We start from the raw sequence: 24,986 nt of genomic DNA, 5'->3' as shown, positions 1-24,986 counted from the left end.
GTGGTCAAAAGGTACAAACTTCGAATTATAAAATAAATAAGTCCTAGGGATGTAAAGTACAGCATGGTGACTATATGGTTTATTATATTTTAGTTTAATTAAAATTTTTAAAAATCGTGGTATAGTTGATTTACAATGTTGTGTTAGTTTCAGATGTACAGCAAAGTGAATCTGTTATACATATACATACATCCAGTCTTTTTCAGATTTTTTCCCATGTAGGCCATTACAGAGTATTGAGTAGGGTTCCCTGTGCTATACAGTAGGTTCTTATTAGTTATCTGTTTTATATATAGTAGTGTGTATATGTCAATCCCAATCTTCCAATTTATCCCTTCCCCCCCTTACACCCTGGTAACCGTATGTTTATTTTCTACATCTGTAACTCTATTTGTTTTGTAGATAAGTTCATTTGTACCCTTTTTTTAGATTCCACATATAAGTGATATCATATGATATCTTTGTCTTTCTCCATCTGCCTTACTTCACTTAGTATGACAATCTCTAGGTCCATCCGTGTTGCTGCAAGTGGCATTATTTCGTTCTTTTTTATAGCTGAGTAATATTCCATTGTATATTTGTACCACATCTTCTTTATCCATTCCTCTGTTGACGGACATTTAGGTTGCTTCCATGTCCTGGCTATTGTAAATAGTGCTGCAATGAACACTGGGGTGCATGTATCTTTTCGAATTATGGTTTTCTCTGGATATATGCCCAGGAGTGGGATTGCTGGATCATATGGTAGCTCTACTTTTAGTTTTTTAAGGAACCTCCATACTATTCTCCATAGTGGCTGTACTGGTTTACATTCCCACCAGCAGTATAGGAGGGTTCCCTTTTCTCCACACCCTCTCCAGCATTTATCGATTGTAGATTTTTTGGATGGTGGCCATTCTGACCGCTGTGAGTGATACCTCATTGTAGTTCTGATTTGCATTTCTCTAATAACTTGTGATGTTGAAGCATCTTTTCACGTGCTTTTTAACCATTTGTATGTTTTCTTTGGAGAAACGTCTATTTAGATCTTCTGCCCATTTTTTTGATTGGGTTGTTTGTTTTTTTGATATTGAGCTGCATTTGATGTTTGTATATTTTGGAGATTCATCCCTTGTAGGTTGCTTTGCTTGCAAATATTTTCTCCTATTCTAATGGTTGTCTTTTGGTCTTGTTTATGGTTTCCTTTGCTGTGCAAAAGCTTTTAAGTTTAATTAGGTTTTTTTAAAAATTTTTATTGGAGTATAGTTGATTTACAATGTTGTGTTAGTTTTACGTGTACAGCAAAGTGAATCAGTTATACATATACATATATCCATCTTTTTTAGATTCTTTTCCCATATAGGTCATTACAGAGTATTGAGTAGAGTTCCCTGTGCTATACAGCTGGTCCTTTATGTAGTTTGAAATACTGTATTTCACATTTGAAAGTTGCTAAAGAGAGTAAATCTTAAGCCTCAGCACAAGAAAAAAAAATTGTATCTATGTGTGGTGATGGACGTTAACTAGACATATTGTGGTGATCATTTTGCAATATATACATATTAAATATGTAATATTGAAACATTATGTTGTATACTTGAAACTAATCTAATGATATATGTCAATTATATCTCAATAAAATAAAGAAAAAAAAGGCTGATGGGATGAAGTTTGATCTAGGGACTAGCAATACTGCTAGTATTGCTAGTACTGCTAGTATTGCAACACTAGGGTATCACCCTAGTGTTTGGTAGAAATGCAGAATCTCAGGCCTCATTGTAGATCTACTGAATCAGAATCTGCATTTTAATAAGACCCCCCAAGTAATTTGTATGCACATTAAAGTTTGAGAAGCAATGGATTAGGGGATTTGACGAAGGTGAACATTTTTGCAGTCGGGATATTGACAAATGATTCTGGGTGAATTATCAAGATCAAAGGTTAGCAATTTTTTTTCTGTAAAGAGTCAGGTAGTAAATATATTTGGCTTTGAGGGCCATAGATTCTCCATTACAACCACTCAACCTTGCCCTTGTAATTCAAAAGCAATCAGAGACAATACATAGGCAAATAAGTGTGGCTGTTGAGAATGGCTGTGGTCCAATAAAACTATTTACAGAAACAGGCAGTTGGGTGATTTGGCCCAAGGGCCTAGTTTGCTGACCACTGACCTAGATCGTAATAAAACTGTTAAGTCTTGGTGCCCATGTACAGCGTACTGTTGTTTTCCTCTTTCTGATTACTTACTGTCTCTTGTAAGTACTCCTGCCTCCCTCTCCCCCATTCTGAACACAGTGAAGAACTTGGCCAGGTGATGTCCTGTGGGATCCTAGAAGTGAGAAGGGGAAAATTGAAGTGTTAAAAAGCTAGAATCTCCCTGACACCTTTTTTTTTTTTCCTGGAAGACCAAGGTATGGGGCAGGCTTCAAAACAGCTGGGTCTCTGGAGTTGTTTCCCTTTTATTTTCTCCTGGCCTTCAGTAAATTCATTTTGAACTTTTCATCTGAGCCAAGAAAAATCAAGCAAAGATATTTTATCCTTGCTTAGACCAGGTTGAGCAATAGCCCCTTGATGGCAGTGGCAGTGTTAATCAGAAAGGAGTTCAGAGGTAACAGGCTGGGGTCTTGCAGGGGTGGAGGGGGCAGAGAAATAATATTTACTGAGCATCTCTTCTCTAACAGTTTACATACACCCTTTAAACGCTTACAGTAAGTTCAATATTATGCTCCCAGGTTACAGATGGAGAAACTGAGACCAATATTGTATCAGACATTAATATAGCACTTACTATGTGCCAGGCACTGCTCTGCTTTACAAATATTAACACAGTGAATCCTCACAAGTCTATGAGGTGGGAACTATTATTGCCTCCATGTTATAGGTGAGGAGGCTATGCTATGGAGAGAGGTTAAGTAACTTGCCAGAAGATACTCTACTAATAAAGATAGAACTGAGTTTTTAATCCAGGCAGGGCTGGGACCCAGGTCTGACTCCAAAGTCTTGTTTTTTCCCTCTCCAAGTTTGGGGTTTTACCTATTAAGTAATAACATTTCCTTATAAGTCCCTCACATGAGCTCATAGTTTCAGGGCTATCAACATTCCTATTTTTCTCTACCACAAAATAGTCTTTACTAGTATAAGAGATGCTGTTGCCTGCTTTACAGGCACACGACATTCTGAAATACCTTCCTCAGTGATCTCTCCTAATCCTGAGTCTTGCTGTTTCATCTTTGTTTTCCTATCTTTCTTGTTTTCTTCTTCTTTCACCCCAGAATATTGCTGAGAATACTGCCAGCATCTCAGTCACCAAGCTAGTGTTATCTTTTTCTTTTCATTGTGTTGTTGGACTAATCCAATTTCTCATTTTCCATTCTTCTTCTCCATTGGATTACTAGATAATAGTAATAAATAATATTTATCTAGATAAATAATCTAGATAGATTATTACAAGATCTTTCAGGGTCTCCCCTTAAAGGGTTTATCCCAATTTTTAGGGCCTAGATCAGGCACAGTGTGCTTGGCCCTTTGGTAGATAATGGGTAATAAAAATGTGGAAGATAGCTCCTGCCTTTGATGTATTTACAGTTTAGTGTTTTCCACAGTGATGGGATGTGGTATTGTCTCCTGACCTAACAGTAACATTGCTTATTAATGGTACATAACCAATATCCCCGTATTAGTATTTCTCATGTTTTTCAAATAGAAATTTAGTCCTCCTATACCCTAACCTCTTGAATATACTTTCTTTCTCTAGTGTTTTCACTTTTCAATCTCTCCATCAGAACCGAATATGATTACTTTCCTCACATTTGTCTCTGCTATTAAACCCTCAGTGAAGGCAGTCATAACATTCTAGGACTTTCATGATGATAAGGGAGATAGTTTGAGATTTTAAGAAAATGGACAAGTGTTTCCTCCTGAACCTTCAAAAAAGCTTAACCTCCAGGCACTGTTGTAAGTATACAGATGAGAGGTGTGTAAGAGTAAAGATTGCTGGTCTTGGAATCCAGAGACCTGAATTATAGTCGTAGCTCAGCCACTAAAGTGAGAAGGGCTAACATTTACTGAGCACTTACTATGTGCCTGTCACTTTTCTATTAACTTATGCTGTAAGGAGGAGGGTACTATTATTCTCATTTTACAGACAAAGTGAGGCACAGAGCACTTAAGTAACGCTGAGAGTCAAGGAATTGGTTTGACATAGGCCGTCTGGCTCCAAATTTGTGACTTAGCTACTATTCTCTATTACTTCCTGATAAAAAGAAGCTACCATTACTAACATATATGCAACAGGTTCTATACTGGTTTTCTGGAATCTTATCTAATCTTCACTAACAACTCGGAGGTATATACTATTTTTCACAAGGGAGAAAACTAAGGCTCGGAGAAAGTGGCAGACTTAAGTTTCGAAACCAGCCTTGAGGCTCCAAAAGCTTCTCTAACCCTCGAGCCACTAATATCTTTGAAGCTGAGTTTTCCTATCTTTAAAATGCGGGTTGTGGAGTAGATGTCTCAGTTCCATGAGAAGGGTGTGAAGAAAAGACAGATGCCCGCAGATGGGTGTGAGACAAGGTGAAATAAAAGCAATCAAGCCATAGTGGCCCAGGGCCCAGCGAAACGGGGGTGGGTGAGGTTACAAATATGAGTAAGATTCCCGCCATGGAGGAGGCCCGGGGTGTTAGACCCAAGCGAGGCCTGTGGGCGAAAACGAGCCTAACAGCCTGTCTCTGACCAGTCCGGGAGCTGCCGGCGCGGACCAGCGGCCGAAAGGGAGGAGATACCTGGGTTTTTGTCCGCGTCCCGGGTAAGCACCTCACCCACCCAAATCCTGCTCCACAGGACTCTCCATGAAAGCCAGAGAAGGAAGGGGCGCGGCTTCTCGGCCCGCGCCGCAGAGCGCCACGTCCCTCCTGGCTCACCCTCCCCGGGGCTCCTACGCGTTAGCTCTTCACACCGCCCGCCTCCAAGCCCTCCGGCGCGGCCTGGTCTCCGCCCTTGCCAATCGGCGCCTTCCACTCTCCGGGTAGGACCAATTAGCGGCTGCTGGGGCCCGGGGAGGTCGCCATGGCAGCAAGGAGGCGGGAGCGCGCGGTGGGTAGAAGTACAGAGCAGAGCTGCCGGCTGGGGGCTGGAGAGGCAGGTCTGTGCGCTGCAAGCTCTCAGCAGGCGGAGCTTCGCGTGCGGAGACGCGGCTTCGTAAGGCCGGCGGTCTCGAGGTGGGTGAGGATCTGCACCGCGGGAGACTGGGGTGGGTCCTGAGATAAAGCTCAGGGCTTCGCCTACCCTGCCCCAGCAGTAAGGATGGTGGGAGCTCCACGGTTGGGCGGGCACGGTGGAGAGTGGCTTCCAGCTCGAGCTTGAGAAGCGGGGTCTCTTTCTCCGTTCCACTCGCTGCCGGGCACCCATGCTTTCTTTGCGGTCGATGAAAGTGACAGGCTCTTGGCGAGGAGCAGGCGGGGGGTGAGTGCAGGACCAAGTCCCAGGCTGGGCTCCAGCCCGGCCTTGGCAGGTTGATGGGCGAGGGAGGTGCCCCCTGGTGAGACTGATGCTCACCACCGGCTGAGGCGCAGAGCTAAGATAGGCCGGTGAATCCTGCTCTTCTGCTGGTTCTGTTCAGCCGGCAACCAATGACATTAGGGGAGGAGAAAGTTTGTGCCAGGTGTGGTATTGTTTTCCCTAAGTGACAAATCGTTAGGTGTGAGATGATGGTACAGGGTTTGAGAAGGATGGTACTTCCTTGTTGCACCTGCTAAATAGTGACTGAGTGAGTAAATGTGGTTATTGTTGTGGTTGGTGCTGGCAGTGGTTTTGGGTGGCAATTATTTTATAATGTCAAGTAAGAAAATATGAACATAAACCATTGAACCATTACTCTCATTTCTGGGAGACAGAACCTCTTGAAAGTCTCAAAGTGTCCACTAAACTCCTAAATTGGATAATGTCCATTTACACAATTGAATAAGTAAGTGCTGCCGTCTAAGCCTTTTATTAAGGCTATTAAATTCATGAGTGAATATGAACACCAAACTATATATTACCTGGGTTAAAGAAGGGGGGAGGAGGGAGAAGGGAGGTTAAATGCAATTATATCTGATAGTCAATGTTGTCTGAAGGAGATTGTGGAGTTTCCTTATAAGAACTGAGAATTGATGAGATATTTGCTTTAAGGAATTCATTAAAAGTAGTATGACTAGTGGTATAATAGATTTGGATCCGTTAACTTATAGCTTCTTTTACAGCCTACTTAAATTACTTGTTTCTTAAGACCTTCCCTGGTAAATTCTGTTGAATAGTGTCAGCCAATATCCAGATTCTCGCATCTTGTTCCTCATAGATATTGCCTCGGGACTCATTCTGATTTAAGCCGAGTGTTAGTTCTTGTTTTACAAAACTTGAAAACCAAGTTCAACAAACGTTGAACAAACAGATGTTTCAACAATTCTTCCTCAGTTAGTAGAGTCAAAATTTTAAGAAAAAACATGGAAATTAGAATTAGAAATAAAATCTCAAATAATATCCCTCTTGTTATTAGGGTAAACATAGGAACTTCTGTTTCTCATCTTGGTCTTTAAATTCTCCATGATCTGGTCCAGCTTTTCAAGATAAGTGAAAAATTCATTTGTCTCCTTGTGGTTACCTATGTTGTTCTCCTTCTATTCTAGTTTTACCCATTTTGCAAGGGTGAAGTCCATGTTGTGTTTACCTTTCTCTGATCTCCCGAGGTACTTATTGTTCATACCACACATTTTGTATATACCCTTTCAGTATGCTTTTTGCCAAGTTGGTTTGTGCTCTGTAAATACCAGTTAAAATGAAATGCACAATTAAGGCAATAAGGGTACCTTTCAAAACACTAGTTATTGATTATGGGCACTAATATAGAGTATCATAACATGATCAATACCAGTGTCTTTTTATTTTGGGATATGTTATGTATCTCTATAGACATACCAAACTAATTTTGTGTTATTTAGAATAATATTTAAATTGCTTTCCACTTTCTAAGGAGCCTTTAGATGACTGAAGTGTGCAAAATACCCTTTTAAGTATTGGGTAGCTGGAGGAATCAAGTGTAGGATTTCAAAATGTACTGAAAATAATTCTTAAAGTCAATAATCTTTTAGGTATTGTAATTGAGTTGACTATATTTGGCATGATAGATGATTAACTTTTTCTAAATAATTGAAGGTCTAGAAAGGGGAAATTGTTATTTTTATGTTTAATACATGCAATTAGTTTATAGACTTTAAAAAACAGGCTCCTAACAATTTAAAATAATTTATTCAAGGAAAAATGTTGATCACTTTAATGATTTTCAATCTAAAAATTTTAAAAACCACCACAATATGGTAAAAAGTACATTTAATTAGAATTAAATGGCCAGATTCCAATCCTGGCTCTGCCAAATGATCTTGGCCAACTCAGTTAACCTCCCTGTGCCTTATAACCTTTTATAAAAGTAGGGTCTGAACCGAACAACCTCTAAGATCATTTCTGGTCCCAGCATTCTCTGATTTTAAAAATTTAAAGCAGCCTAATGGAAAATGAGATAGCAGTTGCATGCTTTTACTTTTGGCAGAGTTTTTTATTTGTTTGTTTTTTCTTTTTTTTTTTTTGGCAGAGCTTCTTGTCATACTGTATTTTAGTTATTGATGTACAGTATGTGTAAATAATGAAGACATTGTAATTTTAATAAATTTAAAATTCTTACTGTTGCTCATATGTTTATTGAGTATACATATGAGCAACAGTGTCTGCTTTTCAGAAGCTTATCATCAAGGATACTGTAGGGGAGAGGGAGAGATAAATTAGGAGTTTGAGATTAACATATACACACTACTATATATAAAATAAACAACAAGGACCTACTGTATCGCATAGGAAACTATATTCAATATCCTGTAATAACCTATAGTGGAGAAGAATCTGAAAAAGAATAAATATAAATATATATATAACTGAATCACTTTGCTGTACACCTGCAAGTAACACAACATTGTAAATTAACTATACTTCAATTAAAAGAATGGTTAATTTAAAAAAAAGAATACTGTAACTCTCTTTTAAGGTTGGAAAAAAAAGGCAATATACTGGTTTTCTTGATTGGTGTCCTTTTCTACAGATATGAGCAGCAGAGAGACTAAGATCTATGCTGATATCCTGATACAAAAAAGGGTTGGAGTCCAGCTCAGCTGGTCATACATCTGATGTTTTATTAAAAAAATTTTTTTTATTTTAGAAAGTTTCTTTTTTTCATATATATATTTTATTTTTAATTGTATTTATTTAGTTATTTATTTTGGCTGCGTTGGGTCTTTGCTGCTGCTCGCGGGCTTTTCTCTCGTTGCGGCGAGCAGGGGCTACTGTTCGTTGAGGTGCGCGGGCTTCTCATTGCGGTGGCTTCTCTTGTTGCGGAGCACGGGCTCTAGTTGTGTGGGCTTCAGTACTTGCGGCATGCTGCACTCAGTAGTTGTGGCTCGTGAGCTCTAGAGCGTAGGCTTAGTAGTTGTGGCGCGTGGGCTTAGTTGCTGCACGGCATGTGGGATCTTCCTGGACTAGGGCTCGAACCTATGTCCCCTGCACTGGCAGGCGGAGTCTTAACCACCACGCCACCAGGGAAGCCCAGAAGCTCTGTTTTAATTCCAGGGAAGAAGAGATTGTGTTCTTCTTTTGTTGGATGTATTCTTTTCATTGGCCTGCAGCTGCATCAGGACTTTGGCTATGGCAATGCTCAGAGGAGAGCTCTAACATGGCCTTTCAAAAAATGACATTTAAGGTTGTATGTCAAACTGGTTTATTGCTTTTTAAGTTCAGTGCTTTGGGTGTTTACAGCACAGATTTAAATTATTTAAATATATAGATACTAAATTTTCAAGACAGGAAGGGCATTACTGTTTATGGAGCATTTACTATTGCCAGTACTGTGCTAATTACATTGTATTCATTCTTATTTTCATCCAGTCAAAAACTTATAGAGAAGTATTAGTTCAATTTTATAGATAGGAAAATCGAGACTCAGAGAGTCAAATAGCTTGCCAGTAAATGGGAGTGTTTAGGATTAAATCTGCTGTTTATTTTTATTTTTATTTTTTTTGCGGTACGCGGGCCTCTCACTGTTGTGGCCTCTCCCGTTGCAGAGCACAGGCTCCGGACGCGCAGGCTCAGCGGCCATGGCTCACGGGCCTAGCCGCTCCGCGGCATGTGGGATCTTCCCGGACCGGGGCACGAACCCGTGTCCTCTGCATCGGCAGGCGGACTCTAAACCACTGTGCCACCAGGGAAGCCCTGCTGTTTATTTTTGACCATGCTGTGTTAATAAAAGTCATGTGCCTTTCCGACATATTACATGCATATGATTACTCTCCTGCTTAGATAATTTTATGTTAAATATAGTACCATGAAAAGAATTAAGTCTGTGTTCTTAAAACTTGAAGATATTTTATTTCCTTATTTTCTTTACATACTGCTTAGAAATAATTATGTTCACTGGTGAGTTTGCACATGAGCTAACTGCCTTGTATTTTACAGTTAGGTGGTGGATTTCAAAAAAGACTTTGAGATGTTTTGCTTTATTACTGATCACTATGTCTGAGGCTGGGGCCAAGGTTAATTTTTAAAAATGGTGGTAAGAGTAAAAAAAGATTCCAGATAAGGATTTTAAGAAAAATTCCAGTTAAGGATTTAATGGGGAAACTTACCCTATATATTGAAGTCTCGTTGCAGAGGAAAATAAGCTTTTAATTTGAACTTTTCTTAGTTATTTAAAAGAGGAGCAACATGGTAAAACCTGGGTACAATAAATGAGTATCTTTGCTTATTCTGGTCTTTGATTCTGTTTAGTTAATATATTTCTTTCCCTTCCCCCACTGGAATATGATACAGTCTCATTCCACTTTATAGAAATTTGGCACCTTTTCTTATCACAGGATTTGACAAATGTTTACACTGTCATGTGCCATTACCACTGTAATAAGGCTAAATTTATGTTTATTTTTAATTTTTTTTTTTACACATATTTAGAACCTGTTAAGAGTCAGTTCTTGGCAGAAAAGCATTGAGCCAGGAGCCAGACCCACCTCTTCACTAACTGATCTTGCACAAGTCATCTTACCTCTCTGGATCTCAGTTGCCTGATCTGTAAAAAGGAGATAAAAATTCTTTACCTGTTTGAAGGTAAGTGATCAGTTAAGAAAGCAAAAATGAAAACAGACTTAGTGGTGGCTTCAACATAAAATATTTATTTTCTCATGTAAAGTAATTCTTGAAGTAAGCAGCCTAGGATAGGTGTAGTAGCTTCATAAAGTCACCAGGGACCTAAACTTTTTCCAGTTCTTTGATCTGCTGTTCCTGAGATGTGGCCCTGGTCCTCGTAGTCCAAAATAGTTGCCAGAGCTCTAACTGTCAAAGCAGAGTTCCAGGCAGCAAGGCAAAGACAAAGAAGGATGCATCCTCTCCCTTTAAGGAGATTATCCTGAACCAAAGCTCAGGCTACCAGGGAAGCAGGGAAATGTAGCTGGATACATGGCTGCCCTGAATAAAATTGGGCTTTTGTTATTGAAGAGGAAGGGAAGATTTGGATATTGGCTGGGAAATAGAAGTATTTGCCACAATATGGATCTTTTTCTCTTTCAGCTCTGATATCTGTAAGCTGTGTTAACCACTCAAAGAAGCTTCAGTAATTTGCCATGGCAGAGCTCTAAGTCTGACCGTTGTGTCTAGAAGGAAATAACTTTCATCTAATACATTGTTTTTCTTTTGTTATGTTTATCCCATGATTCATTATAGAAGGCTTTCTGTATTGATTGGGTATTTGTTCTGGTTATTAAAAAAAAATTACCCATAGATATTCAATAGTAGATGTTGATTGTGTAGCTAACATTTATTGAGCCACTTGCTTTATGCAAAGTACTAAAAAGACAGAGATAAGTTATCCTAAGAGTATCACATAATAAGTCATCAGGAAGTAAATTTATGTTGAAAAGTGTAATCCACCTTAAGATACATTTAAATTCAATGTTGTCACGCAATGAACATTTTTACCTTTCTTTTTGGTTAAAAGTTGTGGTTTTTTTAAAACAACTTAACTGTTAACCGTCTTGAAATTTCCTCTTACTTAACTACTAGCCCTTGCTTAACTTACTTAGGTATACCAATATTTTATTTCCTTCCAGACTTTTTTGGGTAAATATTATGTAAATATACCCTATACTTGTCACATGAAATGATTCAATTGCTGTTATATCTGTAAAGAAAGTGAATTGAAATAAAGTTTTGAGAAAAGGAAACTGAAATTTAGGAAATGGAAATTGGATGGGGGAAGAACCTAAAGATTCAGTCAATATTTTAGGGATATTAGAAGGAATATAAGGAGCAAATTAAGACATTTAGCATTGTAAGTCACCTGACTGAAAATGTCTTATTTGCTGAATACTATTTTAATGCCTTAATTTTTTTTCAATTAACAGAAAGGATCATGCTACATGTTGCTTTGTAAGCAGCTTTTTTCAAATTGCAATTGTTTACTTAATAGGCTGCCTTCCACAGTAGATTGAAAACTCTGTGAGGGTAGGGACCATGTCTATCTCACTTACCTTTGTATCCAGCATAATGGCTGGAATATAGTGAGTACTTAGTAAATATTTGTTAAATTAATAAATAGCACACAACAGATTAAAGAAAACATACTTCAATTCAGTCTTAAATTTAAAAGGAATAGGAGTAAAAGATGAGGGTTGAGGGAGGGAGAAAGATGGATAAGGGAGGAAGAAGAGAAACAAAAGGAAAGAAAGACAAACTAGTTTCATTTTTTTGTACTCTTCACACTTCTCACCCATGACCATGCTTTTTAATCACTTCCAGGGTTTTTCTCCTTACAGACAAGCAAAACAGGAAACTCTTGAGAAACACACACACACATACACACCCCAAGTAAACTTAATCTGGATAATTACTGGTACGAATCAGTAGTTGAGAAATGTGCCTCTGTTTATGAATGGAAATTTTGATTTGGTGGAGACAAGGAAGGAGAGTTAAACTTACTTTTAGGACTTGGACATTTAGGGAAATTATTTTGTATCTACTGCATGTTAGGAGAGGCTTAAGAACTCTGCTTTTTTTTTTTTTTTAATTTTGGCTGTGCTGGGTCTTCACTGTGGTGCATGGGCTTCTCTCTCCTTGCGGTGCACAGGGTTAGTTGCCCCATGGCATGTGGGATCTTAGTTCCCCAACCAGGAATTGAATCTGTGTCCCCTGCATTGGAAGGCGGATTCTTAACCACTGGACCACCAGGGAAGTCCCAAGAACTCTGCTTATTTTGTAATTTTTCTTGAGGCTCTAATGCCTTTGGGATCAGTGCTTTCCATGCTGTCTTTCTTTTTTTTTTAATTTATTTTTTGGCTGTGTTGTGTCTTTGCTGTGCGCGTGCTTTCTTTAGTTGCGGTGAGTGGGGGCTACTCTTCCTTGTGTTGCACAGGCTTCTCATTGTGGTGGCTTTTCTTGTTGTGGAGCACAGGCTATAGGCATGCGTGCTTCAGTAGTTGTGGTGCATGAGCTCAGTAGTTGTGGCTCGCAGCCTCTAGAGCGCAGGCTCAGTAGTCATGCGGCAGGGGCTTAGTTGCTCTGCGGCATGTGGGATCTTCCCGGACCAGGGATCAAACCCATGTCCCCTGCATTGGCAGGTGGATTCTTAACCACTGCGCCACCAGGGAAATCCCTCCATGCTGTCTTGAGATAACTGCCTGATTTAGAATTTCACATTATCCTACTTCAGAGCGTTAATTTTCAGTCTATCCTGGTTTGGATCAATCTGCTGTGTCAGCCAGCTAGTTTGGCCCAGTATTTCCTCTTTAGGACTCTGTTCTTATGGAAGAAGAGAGTGATAAAAGAAAGGAGAAGGCCATTCTTACTAACCTGATAGTGGAAGAGAAGTAAATTAGTCTCCCTTTCTTTCCATTGCCTCTCCTTATCGTTCAGCTCTCCTTCTTTTGTATGGACATTTGTATATTATTGGGTTAATGAAAATCTGTAAACCTATCTCTGACACATTTGACATTATCTTGGTATTTAAAGACATCTTTGTATCGTTACTTTTCTACCTAATGAGCTAGAAAAATTTTCATTTCTTTTATTATAACAGTTAACATTTATTGAGCTCTTATTAAGGAGTAAACGTTTTAATTAGCTTTAGACTTCAGTAAGTTAATTGTCCTAATTATTTCTAGAATAAACAGTAAAAGATTAGAAACTAATAGAAGGGAAAAATGTATTTTAAAAATTCCTCATCAATCAAAAACAAAATTAAAGAAAAACAAGCAAGAAAGGAGAGGAGATAAATATTAAAGAGGCAGGATAAATAGAAAGCCCAAAAGAATATGGTGTTTCATCAACTCTAAGACTCCATTGATATTAAGACACCAGTTTATACTATATAGAACACATACTGCCAGTTAAACTATTACACTGTGCTTTATCACTTATAATTTCATTTTGTGTTTACCGAAAGTGCTTTTTAAGATTCATTTAAACATATAGATTTTTCTCACATCACTTTTGCAGATACATAAAGAAATTACAAGTTAAACAAATTGGTTAAGGTATTCCTAAGACTTTTTCACATTCATAGTCTGAGTCTTTTGAAATGCTTTCTTGATTCAGAATTGTGAATGTTTGTGTTTTCCCACACAACATTGTTCTCTCTACTATGAAGAGTGAGGGTAATTTTATTCTGGGAATTTCTTTAATACCATTTGCCTGGAATTTTCTTCCAAGCCTCTGACATTCATTTTGCAAGCTTTGATGCCAGTGCTTTCCTAAAGATGATACTCATTTTGCAAGTTTTGGTGCTAGTGCTTTTCAAAAGATGACAATGGAAAGTTGTCAGATTCATCTTCTTTCCTCAACCTCTCCTTCAGTGGTTTATTGACTAAAATGTTGAGGGGTTATAGTTTGTCTGGACATGGCATCAGGAATAACATCAAGTTGTGATAACTTTCCAGCAACCTATTCTTTAAATATGCAGGTACGCAGCCTCAGAATGCATCAAGAACTAAACTCATACCCCTGGCAGACCATGAAAGGCTCTTGGACATTCAAACCAGATTTAGCTAGCCTTCCTTTAACTCAGCCATAATCCTTCTTTTACATATATAGTAACGTTTTTGGGAAATGCTTTTGTATTTTAAAATTTAATATGGCAGCAACTTTTGGCCATACGTGCTTATGCTAGTGTTTCAGTGATATGCTATTCCCTATGTAACCCATTCTCAGGATATCAATTTCTTTAGTACCTTTAGCATTAGTATATCATTTTGAGGCCTGTAAAGAACATCAGGATTTTTTCAGCATTTCCTATTGACTAAATTCAGCTTTGTTTCTTCGTCAGATTACATGGAAATTATGCAGCTTCTGTCCAGTCTTGATAGGAAGTCTCTGACAAATTAACGTTTGCCTTAACGATTCATGAATCCATCAAATCAGCCTCATGTTCTATAATTTTTTTTTAATTGGAGACATTGTCAGTTTCTACTGCCTTCATTTGCATTGTTTGGCTGCTCATAGATAATCTTGTTGTGTCTCAAAATGTAAGGCAGCTTTGTCTATTTGTTGGTATCTTCCTGTCTAAAGTCAGGTGAAGCACTTAAATGTTCCTTTACAAGAAAATGTAAAGTTACTGTTATTCCTTTAACATCAAATATTTGCTTCACTAATAGCAGCTGCTTCATTTCTATGTTTACAAAATATTTTTTTTTTTTGGCGCGACTCATTCCCCGACCAGGGATTGAACCTGGGCCACGGCACTGAAAGCCCAGAATCCTAACCACTAGGCCACCAGGGAATTCCCAGAATAGCTTTTCATTTCAATGCCAAATCACAATTTAATCCTTTTGAAGATATTTTAAATGGCAATTAACTTCAATTTGGGAAGTACCCAAAATGCAAAAGCTCAGTCTGAAGTGATGGCAGTAGGAATAGCTATAATAAAAGTTCATGCATGTGCAGGCAGTAAAGATTATGTTGCTATTGCCACTTAGTCAACCACATTTTAATATTCCATTAACTGAAAAACACTCTGATTTCTGAGACGTTAAAGTGGGGAATTAAGTACAATGTCAGTAATTTGATTAAATATAAAGAGAAAATACTCTAGTTGGAAAGATTATTAGGCTGAATTAAAAAAAAAACAAAAAACGTGTGAACTGCTATGTTTAAAATGGATAACCAACAAGGAACTACTGTATAGCACAGGGAACTCTGCTCAATGTTATGTGGCTGCCTGGATGGAAGGGGAGTTTGGGGGAGAATGGATATACATGCATATGTATGGCTGAGTCCCTTTGCTGTGCACCTGAAACTATCACATTGTTAATCGGCTATACTCCAATATAAAATAAAAAGTTAAAAAAATAAAAATATGAGCTAGGAAGATTTTATCCTTACCAAGTATACTTCAAAATAACCAAAAAACCCAAAATATGACACTTATTTTTTATACATAACTGGTCTTTATCATACAAATAAAAGAAAATTTATTAGAGAATGTAAAAAATAAATAAAATAAAGTAAGTGTGTGAGAATGTGTGTGTTTGTGTGTATCTACACACTAATCAAAAGAGAACTGGTTTACCTATATTACTGTCAGAATAGACCTTAAGGCAAATTGGGGTATAAAGGTCACTCAAATGTGGAAAAGATTAAATCCACCAGAAACCTAGAAAATCTTAAATTTGTGTACATTTTATAACATAGCCTCAAAATATTTAAAGGGAAATGGACAGAATTATAAGGAAAAACAGATAAATCCAAAATTAAAGTGCAAGATTTTCACTTTTCTAGTATGATAGGACAAGCAGACAAAAATCATTAAGAATGTAAAAATTGGATAATTATGAAAAGTTATAGAGCATGGCTAGTTCTAAAACCTCTATACTTTTGTAGGTAAATATTTGTAAATTGTATTTGTTCCTTTTTTAATGTTCGCATTTTATTTTATAAGCTCAGATTTTTTGCTCTATTTTTCATTACTCTAAAAAAAGTTGAAATATGATTCACATATCATAAAATTCACTCTTTTTAAAGTGTACAGTGTCTCACACTCTGTATCGAAAGTGTGAAACATTCCTGGCTTTACTTCATTCTTATTTTATCTAGATAGAAACTTTCTTTGGTAGTTGATTTTTGTATTCTTTGTATCCCAGCACCCAGATCTTCTATTTGATCTACCAAGGTAATTTTCAGCTGGCTGAATAAGCAATGTTTGGTTTAAAGACATTTATAAATCATATAATTTAATTTCTTACAATTGGTGTGAGTACAAACAATTTTAGTAGTATTTCTGATAATGTAACAGAAAAGATGTACACATTATTCAAAAGAATAAACTGATAATAGAATCTAAGAGCTTAAAGAATACTGAGGTCTAGTTAAAGTCTCTTTAAAAAAATTCGTTATTTTAAAAAATGAGGAAACAAGCAGGGAAAGTTAATTGACTGACCTATGATCACATAGCAAGTGAAAGGTACAGCTGGAACTAGAATATAGACCTAAATTTAGTTTTGCCTTACCCTTCTTAGATGTAACACCTGATTTTCGTTTCCTTGAGGATCCAAATTTACTTTTCAGATACGCATTCTCTTTGTCTCTCATAGTAGAAGAGGTTTGTGAATAACAGAGCTAAGGAGAGGCAGTATGTCCTCAAATGTTAGCATGCCTCAGAATCACCTATAGGGCTTGTTAAAACAGATTTTGACCCCCCTCTTCTCTTCCTCACCCCCCTCAAAGATTCTTTGATTTAGAAGATCTGGAGTAAGCCCTGATAATTTGCATTTCTAACAAATTCCCAGGTGGTGCTGATGCTGCTCGTTCAGGGACCACACTTTGAGAACCAGTGCTTAAAAGCAGACATACTCTTTGAAGTCAGTCACTCCCAGGTCCAAACTCTGGATCTACGATTTACTGCTGTGTGACCCAGATCAAGTTTTTTAACTGATATGTTTCAGATTCCTGTACTATAAAGTGGGAATAATAATATTTATTTCACAGGGCCATTATAAGAAATAGATTAGTTAATATAATAAAAAAGTTTGGCATATTGCTTGCTACATAATAGACACTCAATAGATGGTTTCTATTGTTATTTATAATAAGCCTGGGACGCAGTGAAATGTTTATGAACCATAAATTCAGTCAGTGTTTTAGAGTAGATGCCCAGAGACTTTCTGTCACTTTGAGATGCTGTCAGGACACAGACACATAAACACATTCGTATATACAAACACATTCTTGCTTGACTCTCTTCGTATTTATGGTAGACTTGAAAGAAGAGTGAGAGAGCAGAAGTGACAAATTGGTAAAGAGATTCCACTTCCAAGATTGGATTTATCTATAGTTTATTTTTATTACTCTCAGCTTCTATTGTGTATTGAAGTAAAGGTGGACACTATAAAAAAAAAAGAGTATATTCCAAGGTATGTGACATAGCTGCCAATTGCAAAGACAGAACTGCTTATTAATGTGTACGTGTGTTGTATGGTGGGAAAAGGAGAGCCTAAGAGACATCGGAGATGACACAGGTGGAGGGGAGAAGTCTGTATGAAAGATTCTTTTAATGTATTTTATTTTATTTTATTTATTTTTTGGCTGTGTTGTGTCTTCATTGCTGCACAAGGGCTTTCTCTAGTGGCGGCGAGCAGGGGCTACTCTTCGTAGTAGTGTGCAGCCTTCTCATTGTGGTGGCTTCTCTTGTTGCTCTAGGCATGCTGGCTTCAGTAGTTGCGGCACACAGGCTCAGTAGTTGTGTCCCGTGGGCTCTAGAGCACAGGCTCAGTAGTTGTGGTGCACAGGCTCAGCTGCTCCGTGGCACGTGGGATCTTCCCAGATCAGGGATTGAACCTGTGTCCCCTGCATTGGCAGGCGGATTCTTAACCACTGCGCCACCAGGGAAGTCCTGAAAGATTCTTTTGAACTCTGGATTGACCACATCAAGGGTTAGTCACAGTTCCTGATGGGGTCTGCAAAATGAAGTTATGGAGGTATATCCCTGAGCTGACTTTCTCTGTGTACATTATAGAGAGACTATTCAAACCATTTTAGCAATTATTCATTTTCTAACTGTACAGGTACCATGTTAGGGGCTGCGGAGACTTAATTAAGCTCCAGAAGTGTGTGTAGAAGACATCAAAATTGACTTGAGCAGTTAAGTCATAACTTGGGCCTTTCAACCATGATTACACTTAAAACTTTTACATTGTTTAATGGTCATTTGGTCAGCCTGTTTACAGTGGCATATGGGACTTGCAAAGGTAAACAAAAGTTTCAATTCAGAGTTTTTAAAAAAACAACTAACTTAATATTTTTAAATTAATTTTTTAAAAGGTAAAAGGTATAGCTAATAAATACTTGAAAAGATGCTCAACATCATTAGCTAGTGAAATGCAAATCAAAATCACAGTGAGATACCGCTTCACACCCAGTAGGGTGGCTATAATAAAAAAGATAGACAATAGCACGTGTTGGTTAGGATGTGGAAAATTAGAATCCTCATATATTGCTGGTGGTAGTAGAAAAAGGTGCAGCTGCTATGGAAAACAGTTTGGCAGTTCCTCAAAAAATTAAATATGGAGTTATGGAATTGACCTAGCAATTCTACTCCTAGGTATACAACCTAAAGAATTCAAAATATGCTAACACAATAACCTGAACACAAATGTTCATAGTAGCATTATTCATACTAGCCAAAAAAGTAGAAATAACCCAAATGTCCATCAACTGATGAATTGATAAACAAAATGTGGAATATCCATATAATGGCAAATCTATTCAGCTGTAAAAAAGTATGAAGTGCTGGGACTTCCCTGGTGGCACAGTGATTAAGAATCTGCCTGCCAATGCAGGGACACGGGTTCGATCCCTGGTCCAGGAAGGTCCCACATGCCTCAGAGCAACTAAGCCTGTGTGCCACAACTACTGAGCCCACGCTCTAGAGCCCGCAAGCCACAACTACTGAGCTCACGCGCCACAACTACTGAAGCTTGCACACCCTAGGGCCCGCGTGCCTCAACTACTGAGCCCACGTGCTACAGTTACTGAAGCCCGCGCGCCTAGAGCCTGTGCTCTGCAACAAGAGAAGCCACTGCAATGAGAAGCCTGCACACCCCAATGAAGAGTAGCCCTCGTTCCCTGCAACTAGAGAAAGCCTGTGCGCAGCAACGAGACCCAGTGCAGCCAAAAAAAAAGAATGAAGTGCTGATTCGTGTTACAACATGGTTATACCTTGAAAACAATGCTAAATGAAAAAAGCCAGATATAAAAGGCCACATGTTTTATGATTTCATTTATATGAAATGTCCAGAATAGGCAAATCTATATAGACTGAAAGTAGATTCATGGTTGCCAGAGACCGAGAGAATAGGGGGAGTGGGGAGTGACTACTAATGGGTATGGGGTTTCTTTTTAGAGTGATGAAAATGTTCTAAAATTGGATAATGGTGATAATTGCACAGCCTTGTGAATATACTAAAACCCACTGAATTGTACAATTGAAAAGGATAATTTTTATAACATGTAAATTGTATCTCAAAAGAGCAAAAACAAAACATGTACCTACAGTGGGCATGAAGCATGAATGAGAAGTAAACTTTGTTGTCATAAAAAATAATTGTGGGAAGAGGAGGTAATTCATGGTTAGGAAAAGATTCTGTGGAGAAACAAACCATCCTTCTATTAGGGATTCATAATGCAGAGTAGCCGATCTGAAGTTCTGAAAGTCTTACGAAGATGGAAACTTATTTAGCTTCATTGAGCCAGTACCTCCCAAACATTTCATTATAAAAAACATTTATTCACGGCAATCATGTTGAACTAGTGTCCTAGAGAAGAGTGAATCTTGGTCTTGAGCATACATATATAGGGGGATCAAATGGATTGTTTGTTAAAACAGATTCTGGGTTCCCACCCCAGAGATTCTGATTTCAGAGGTCTTGGGTGCAGGCTGAGAATCTGCATTTCTGACAAGCTCCCAGATGATTTTATCCTTCAGGTTTGAGAACTAAACTTTGAGTAGCATCTTTATAGAATAGTCAAATCCTGTACCTTAAATGGGTGAATTTTATGGCATGTGAATAATATCTCAATAAAGATGCTAAAAAATTTGATATACTAGAAATAGCACTAAAATGTGGATTCTAGTGATTTTGTTAATGCAAGACAATGCTCTATGAGTGATTTGTTTCCATTAAAAATTTCTTCATCTATAAAATGAGTCACTGTTCTATGTATTACGTAGGGTTGTGGTGAAAATGAGGCAATGTACTCTTCTAGATTGTGTTCTGTAGATAAAAACACGTTACTTAAAAAAAAAAGGTCCATGGCCAGCTAAGTTTGGGAGTCTCTAAATTAATAATGCATGTTCCAGATTGTTGGTCAGACCATTATTTTTGACTTGGATCCTAATATCACTCTCTCTATATAAAATCAATTAAGTATGAGCTTCTTATTCATTCTAATTCTTGTAGTAGATACTCTGGAGCTACAAAGATCCTTATGAAGTAGAAACTGAATAAGCAAGGCTTGAATAATACTGGGGGACCAGCAATAGTTGTTCCTCTTTTGCTTCAACGCTGTTACATCCTGCTTGATATTTTATTGACCTATTTATCTGAAAAATTATTGGCCAAACAGAATTTTAACATAAGACTATTGGCTATGATAAAATAATGTCTAGGAAGGTTAAGAGAATACTTGTAGCCAGTTATTTGTCTCTTTTAATCAATTTATGTTCATAGAGCAACTTATTTTCAAAATTCGATTGAAGCTAATTTAAGTATTATATCCAGAAATAATTTTGGCTCTTTAGTATTTTAATAGAGAAAAAAATAAATAGTTTTCCCTTCTCCCTTTTTCTTTTTTAAAATATTTATTTATTTATTTGGTTGTGCCAGGTCTTAGTTGTGGCAGGCGGGCTCCTAGTTACAGCTCACCAGCTCCTTAGTTGTGACATGTGGACTCCTTAGTTGCAGCATGCGAACTTTTAGTTGCGGCATGCATGTGGGATCTAGTTCCTTGACCAGGGATCAAACCCGGGCCCCCTGCATTGGGAGTGTGGAGTCTTAACCACTGTGCTACCAGGGAAGTTCCCCTTCTCCCTTTCTTAAACTTGGACTATTTATTTTAAAAAAAAATGAGTCCCTCATTACCGTCTTTATTTGAAGCTTTTATAATTAACCAAATGGTTTCTTATATTATATAAGCAGTTTAAGCTTTAAAATTTTGTTTACTTGTCATTTTAATTTTAGCTGAAAAACATTTCTTTCCTGATTTTCTTTAGTGATCTATTTTAAGCATTATTTTTGATGTTATAATCTATTTTTAACCCCTTTCCTAGAATTCTTTTGTTGAATTAAACTTCCTGAAATTAAATATATTATTAATGTGGCATTGGGAATGCATGTATATATAGTTTGAAAACATCTTTTTAGAACCTTAATATAAATGTACCTTTATTTCAGATGAAGTGGAGGACCATCCTATTACAATATTGTTTTCTCTTGGTTACATGTATACTTACTGCTCTTGAAGCTGTGCCTATAGACATAGACAAGACAAAAGTAGAAAATGCTCAACCTGTGGACAGTGCAAAGATAGAACCACCAGTAAGTGAATGCTAAAGATAACCTTGTGGGAAGAATTTTAACTAAAATATTGCTAAGAATTTATTACTTATAAAATTGGACATTTAGGAACTATTTCTGAAATAGCAGTAAAAAGAATATTGGATAAGCATATGTTCTTTAATATCAGACAAAGTTTTTTTAGTGTAGTTATATTAGATATATATATCTAATTAGTATATTAGATAGTGTATAGAAGAAGTAATCATAATACATTTCCAATGTAGAGATAACCAACCAAGAAAACGTATTATATTCAGAGAAGAGACAGATAACAATGAGGAGAGACAGGTGACAAGGGGGTAAAACCAATTAGTATATTGGTTAAGTATTCATTGTCTAAGCCATATAGAAAATCTACCTTTATGTAAGAGTAAAACATGACATTGGTTCTGATACAGCTCTCTTCATTTGAGAAATACAACTTTTAACTTTGACTGCCCAAACTATCAAAGTAGGTATGTCTCAATGCCATTTTGCTAGACGGTTTTTTTGTTTTTGTTTTTGTTTTTTTTAGGATTGAAATCTTTAGATACAGGAAAGGAAAAACTTTCAGAAGAGTTACTGTTTGTTTCTTAATTTGAAGGATACTGGGCTTTATTATGATGAATACCTCAAGCAAGTGATTGATGTGCTGGAAACAGATAATCATTTCAGAGAAAAGCTCCAGAAAGCAGACATAGAGGAAATAAAGGTAAATGTAATTAAATAATTATTTAACAAACACTTGAGCATGCCAGACACTGAGCTAAGTATTGGGATTACAAAGATAAGATTCGGGACTTCCCTGGTGGCACAGTGGTTAAGAATCCACCTGCCAATGCAAGGGACACGGGTTCGAGCCCTGGTCTTGGAAGATCCCACATGCCATGGAGCAACTAAGCCTGTTTGCCACAACTACTGAGCCTGTGCTCTAGAGCCCGTGAGCCACAACTACTGAGCCCGCATGCCACAACTACTGAAGCCCACGCACCTAGAGCCCGTCCTCCGCAGCAAGAGAAGCCACTGCAATGAGAAGCCCGCGCACTGCAAGGAAGAGTAGCCCCCGCTTGCTGCAACTAGAGAAAGCCCGCGCGTAGCAATGAAGACCCAACGCAACCAAAAATAAAAAAATAAATAATTAAAACAAACAAACAAACAAAAAACAAAGACTCATTCTTAGCCCTTACAGAACCCTCAAGGGACACTAATATCCAGAAAAAGATTACTAAGATAAATATACGCTGAGTGTATAATACATTTTGGAGATACAGAGGATGGACACCTAATTCAGTAGGAAGCAGTGGGGGAAGGTGGGAAGTCTTTCTTCCTGGTAGAGATTATGCCTGTGCTTAAATATGTGGCTGAGAAAAGGAGAAAGACTGGGAGACATGCTAGGCCAAGGTACAAGGGAACAGAGACAGGAATATATAGGAACCTGGAAGGAGTAACTGTTGCTGGAACTTGGCCTGGGAAGTGGAGGCCATGACTGGCCAAAAGATGAGGTTGGAAAGAGTCATGGGCTAGATGACAGAGGGCCTTGTACATCATGGTAAGGGGCTTGAATCATGATGTGGGGACAGCAGGAAGCTATTCAAAGGTTTAGCACAGGTTTAGTTCTGGTGTTTTAATCAGGTCCAGATTAATAGAAGATGTAACAGGCCATATCTTATCTCAATAGGGTAGGTTTAATTATTTGTCTCTGTCCTAAGAACCCTATTTATTTGACATTATCCTAGCCCTAGACATCTCCTTAGTATTCACAATAAAGAAAGAAGGTTGTAAAAACCAAGATCTGACATGAGAGATTCTTTTAAAGCCCACCCTTGAAGGGTAATGAATCCACTTAGTTGGGTTTATCTAATGAATCCACTTAGGTTGGGTTTATCTTAGAGTCAGCAGTAAAAAAATTTATCTTAGAGTCAGCAGTAAAAAAAAAAAATTCCAATGATTTAATTTTAAACTTTCAGTTATATCTCTCAAGATAGTTTTATTGGTTTGCTTATGTTATTTTTGTTTATCTGTTTTTAACTTTCGTAAAAAGTTATCTTACCTGGAGCTTTGTTTGAAGGAAACTTTCTGAATCAAACATCCTTATTTTAGTCTCTGTCCCTGGCCTGGGCCCCTGTGAAAGTCTGACCCGCATTAGGTTGTGGCCACTATCAGAACCTGTGTGTGGCTTTTATTTATTTTATTTTATTATTATTTTTTAAAATAAATTTATTTATTTTTTATTTTTGGCTGTGTTGGGTCTTCGTTGCTGCACGTGGGCTTTCTCTAGTTGCCGTGAGTGGGGGCTACTCTTTGTTGCGATGTGTGGGCTTTATATTGCGGTGGCTTCTCTTGCTGCAGAGCATAGGCTCTAGGCGCTCGGGCTTCAGTAGTTGTGGCACTCAGGCTCAATAGTTGTGGCTCACGGGCTTTAGAGCGCAGGCTCAGTAGCTGTGGCGCATGGCCTTAGTTGCTCCATGGCATGTGGGATCTTCCCAGACCAGGGCTCAAACCCGTGTCCCCTGCATTGGCAGGTGGATTCTTAACCACTGCACCACCAGGGAAATCTCTGTGTGTGGCTTTTAGTTCACAGCTGTCCTCTTGGAGGCTGTGTATTTTTCTGGGAGAATGGTAACAGCCTTATGCCAATAATTCCCTTGAATTATCTTTATTTTATTTTATTTTTTTTGAATTATCTTTTTTTAATTGAAGTATATTTGACATACAGTATTATATTAGTTTCATATGTACAACATAGTGATTTGACATTTGTATACATTGTGAAATGATCACCACACTAAGTCTAGTAACCATCTGTCACCATACAAAGTTAATACAATATTATTGATTTCATTCCTCATGCTGTACATTATATCCCCATGACTTATTTATTTTATACCTGGAAGTTTGTACCTCTTGATCCCCTTCACCCATTTCACTCCTCCCCCAACCTCCCTCCACTCTGGCAACCACCAATTTGTTCTCCGTATCTATGAGTCTGTTTTTTGTTTGGTTTAGTTGGTTTGTTTGTTCTGTTTTTTTAGATTCCACATATGTCATGCAGTATTTGTCTTTCTCTGTCTGACTTATTTCACTTAGCATAATATCTACAGTCCCCTGAATTGTTTTGAGAATAATCTCGTGTTTCCTTGAAAAATTCATTTGAGCTGTGGAACTAATTTCCTGGGATGAATGATATTTAATGTAGAACTTCCAATGTCTCTTATTTACTTCAGTTAGGACTAAGAGTGTTATTTGGGGGCTAACAGACAATGTGGTTAATGGGAGTTACTATATAGAGATAATCAGGGAAAAGAATACAACAAGCTTGCCTTCTTTGGTATAGGAGAATACTTTTATAAGTGTCTTCCTTTC

The 24,986-nt window shown here is 37.8% G+C and overlaps 2 protein-coding genes across 7 annotated transcripts in view; one reads left to right on the top strand and one right to left on the bottom strand.

The window, feature by feature from the left end:
- The window catches only part of PIK3C2A (phosphatidylinositol-4-phosphate 3-kinase catalytic subunit type 2 alpha), a 177,934-nt gene extending 173,071 nt beyond the window's left edge, over nucleotides 1–4,863 (bottom strand). Inside the window, exons 1-2 of the mRNA XM_081240458.1 lie at nucleotides 4,761–4,863; nucleotides 2,227–2,308 (exon numbers count right to left, since the gene is read on the bottom strand). The gene's annotated coding sequence lies outside the window, so the exon portion shown is untranslated. The remainder of the gene's footprint in view (nucleotides 1–2,226; nucleotides 2,309–4,760) is intronic.
- NUCB2 (nucleobindin 2) overlaps nucleotides 1–24,986 on the top strand; it is a 112,023-nt gene that overhangs the window by 61,737 nt on the left and 25,300 nt on the right. For all 6 annotated transcript variants that reach the window (XM_081240463.1, XM_081240465.1, XM_081240464.1 and 3 more), the window contains 3 exons: nucleotides 10,000–10,152; nucleotides 21,480–21,623; nucleotides 22,228–22,335. In XM_081240463.1, coding sequence (XP_081096589.1) covers nucleotides 21,480–21,623; nucleotides 22,228–22,335 — 252 coding nt within the window. In that variant the 5' untranslated portion in view covers nucleotides 10,000–10,152. The remainder of the gene's footprint in view (nucleotides 1–9,999; nucleotides 10,153–21,479; nucleotides 21,624–22,227; nucleotides 22,336–24,986) is intronic.

This window comes from Mesoplodon bidens (assembly GCF_964165515.1).
Source record: "Mesoplodon bidens genome assembly, chromosome: 7".
Taxonomy (NCBI): Eukaryota; Metazoa; Chordata; class Mammalia; order Artiodactyla; family Ziphiidae; genus Mesoplodon; species Mesoplodon bidens.
Note: the sequence above shows the minus strand (reverse complement) of the source record. Positions and strands in the feature narration are given on the sequence as shown.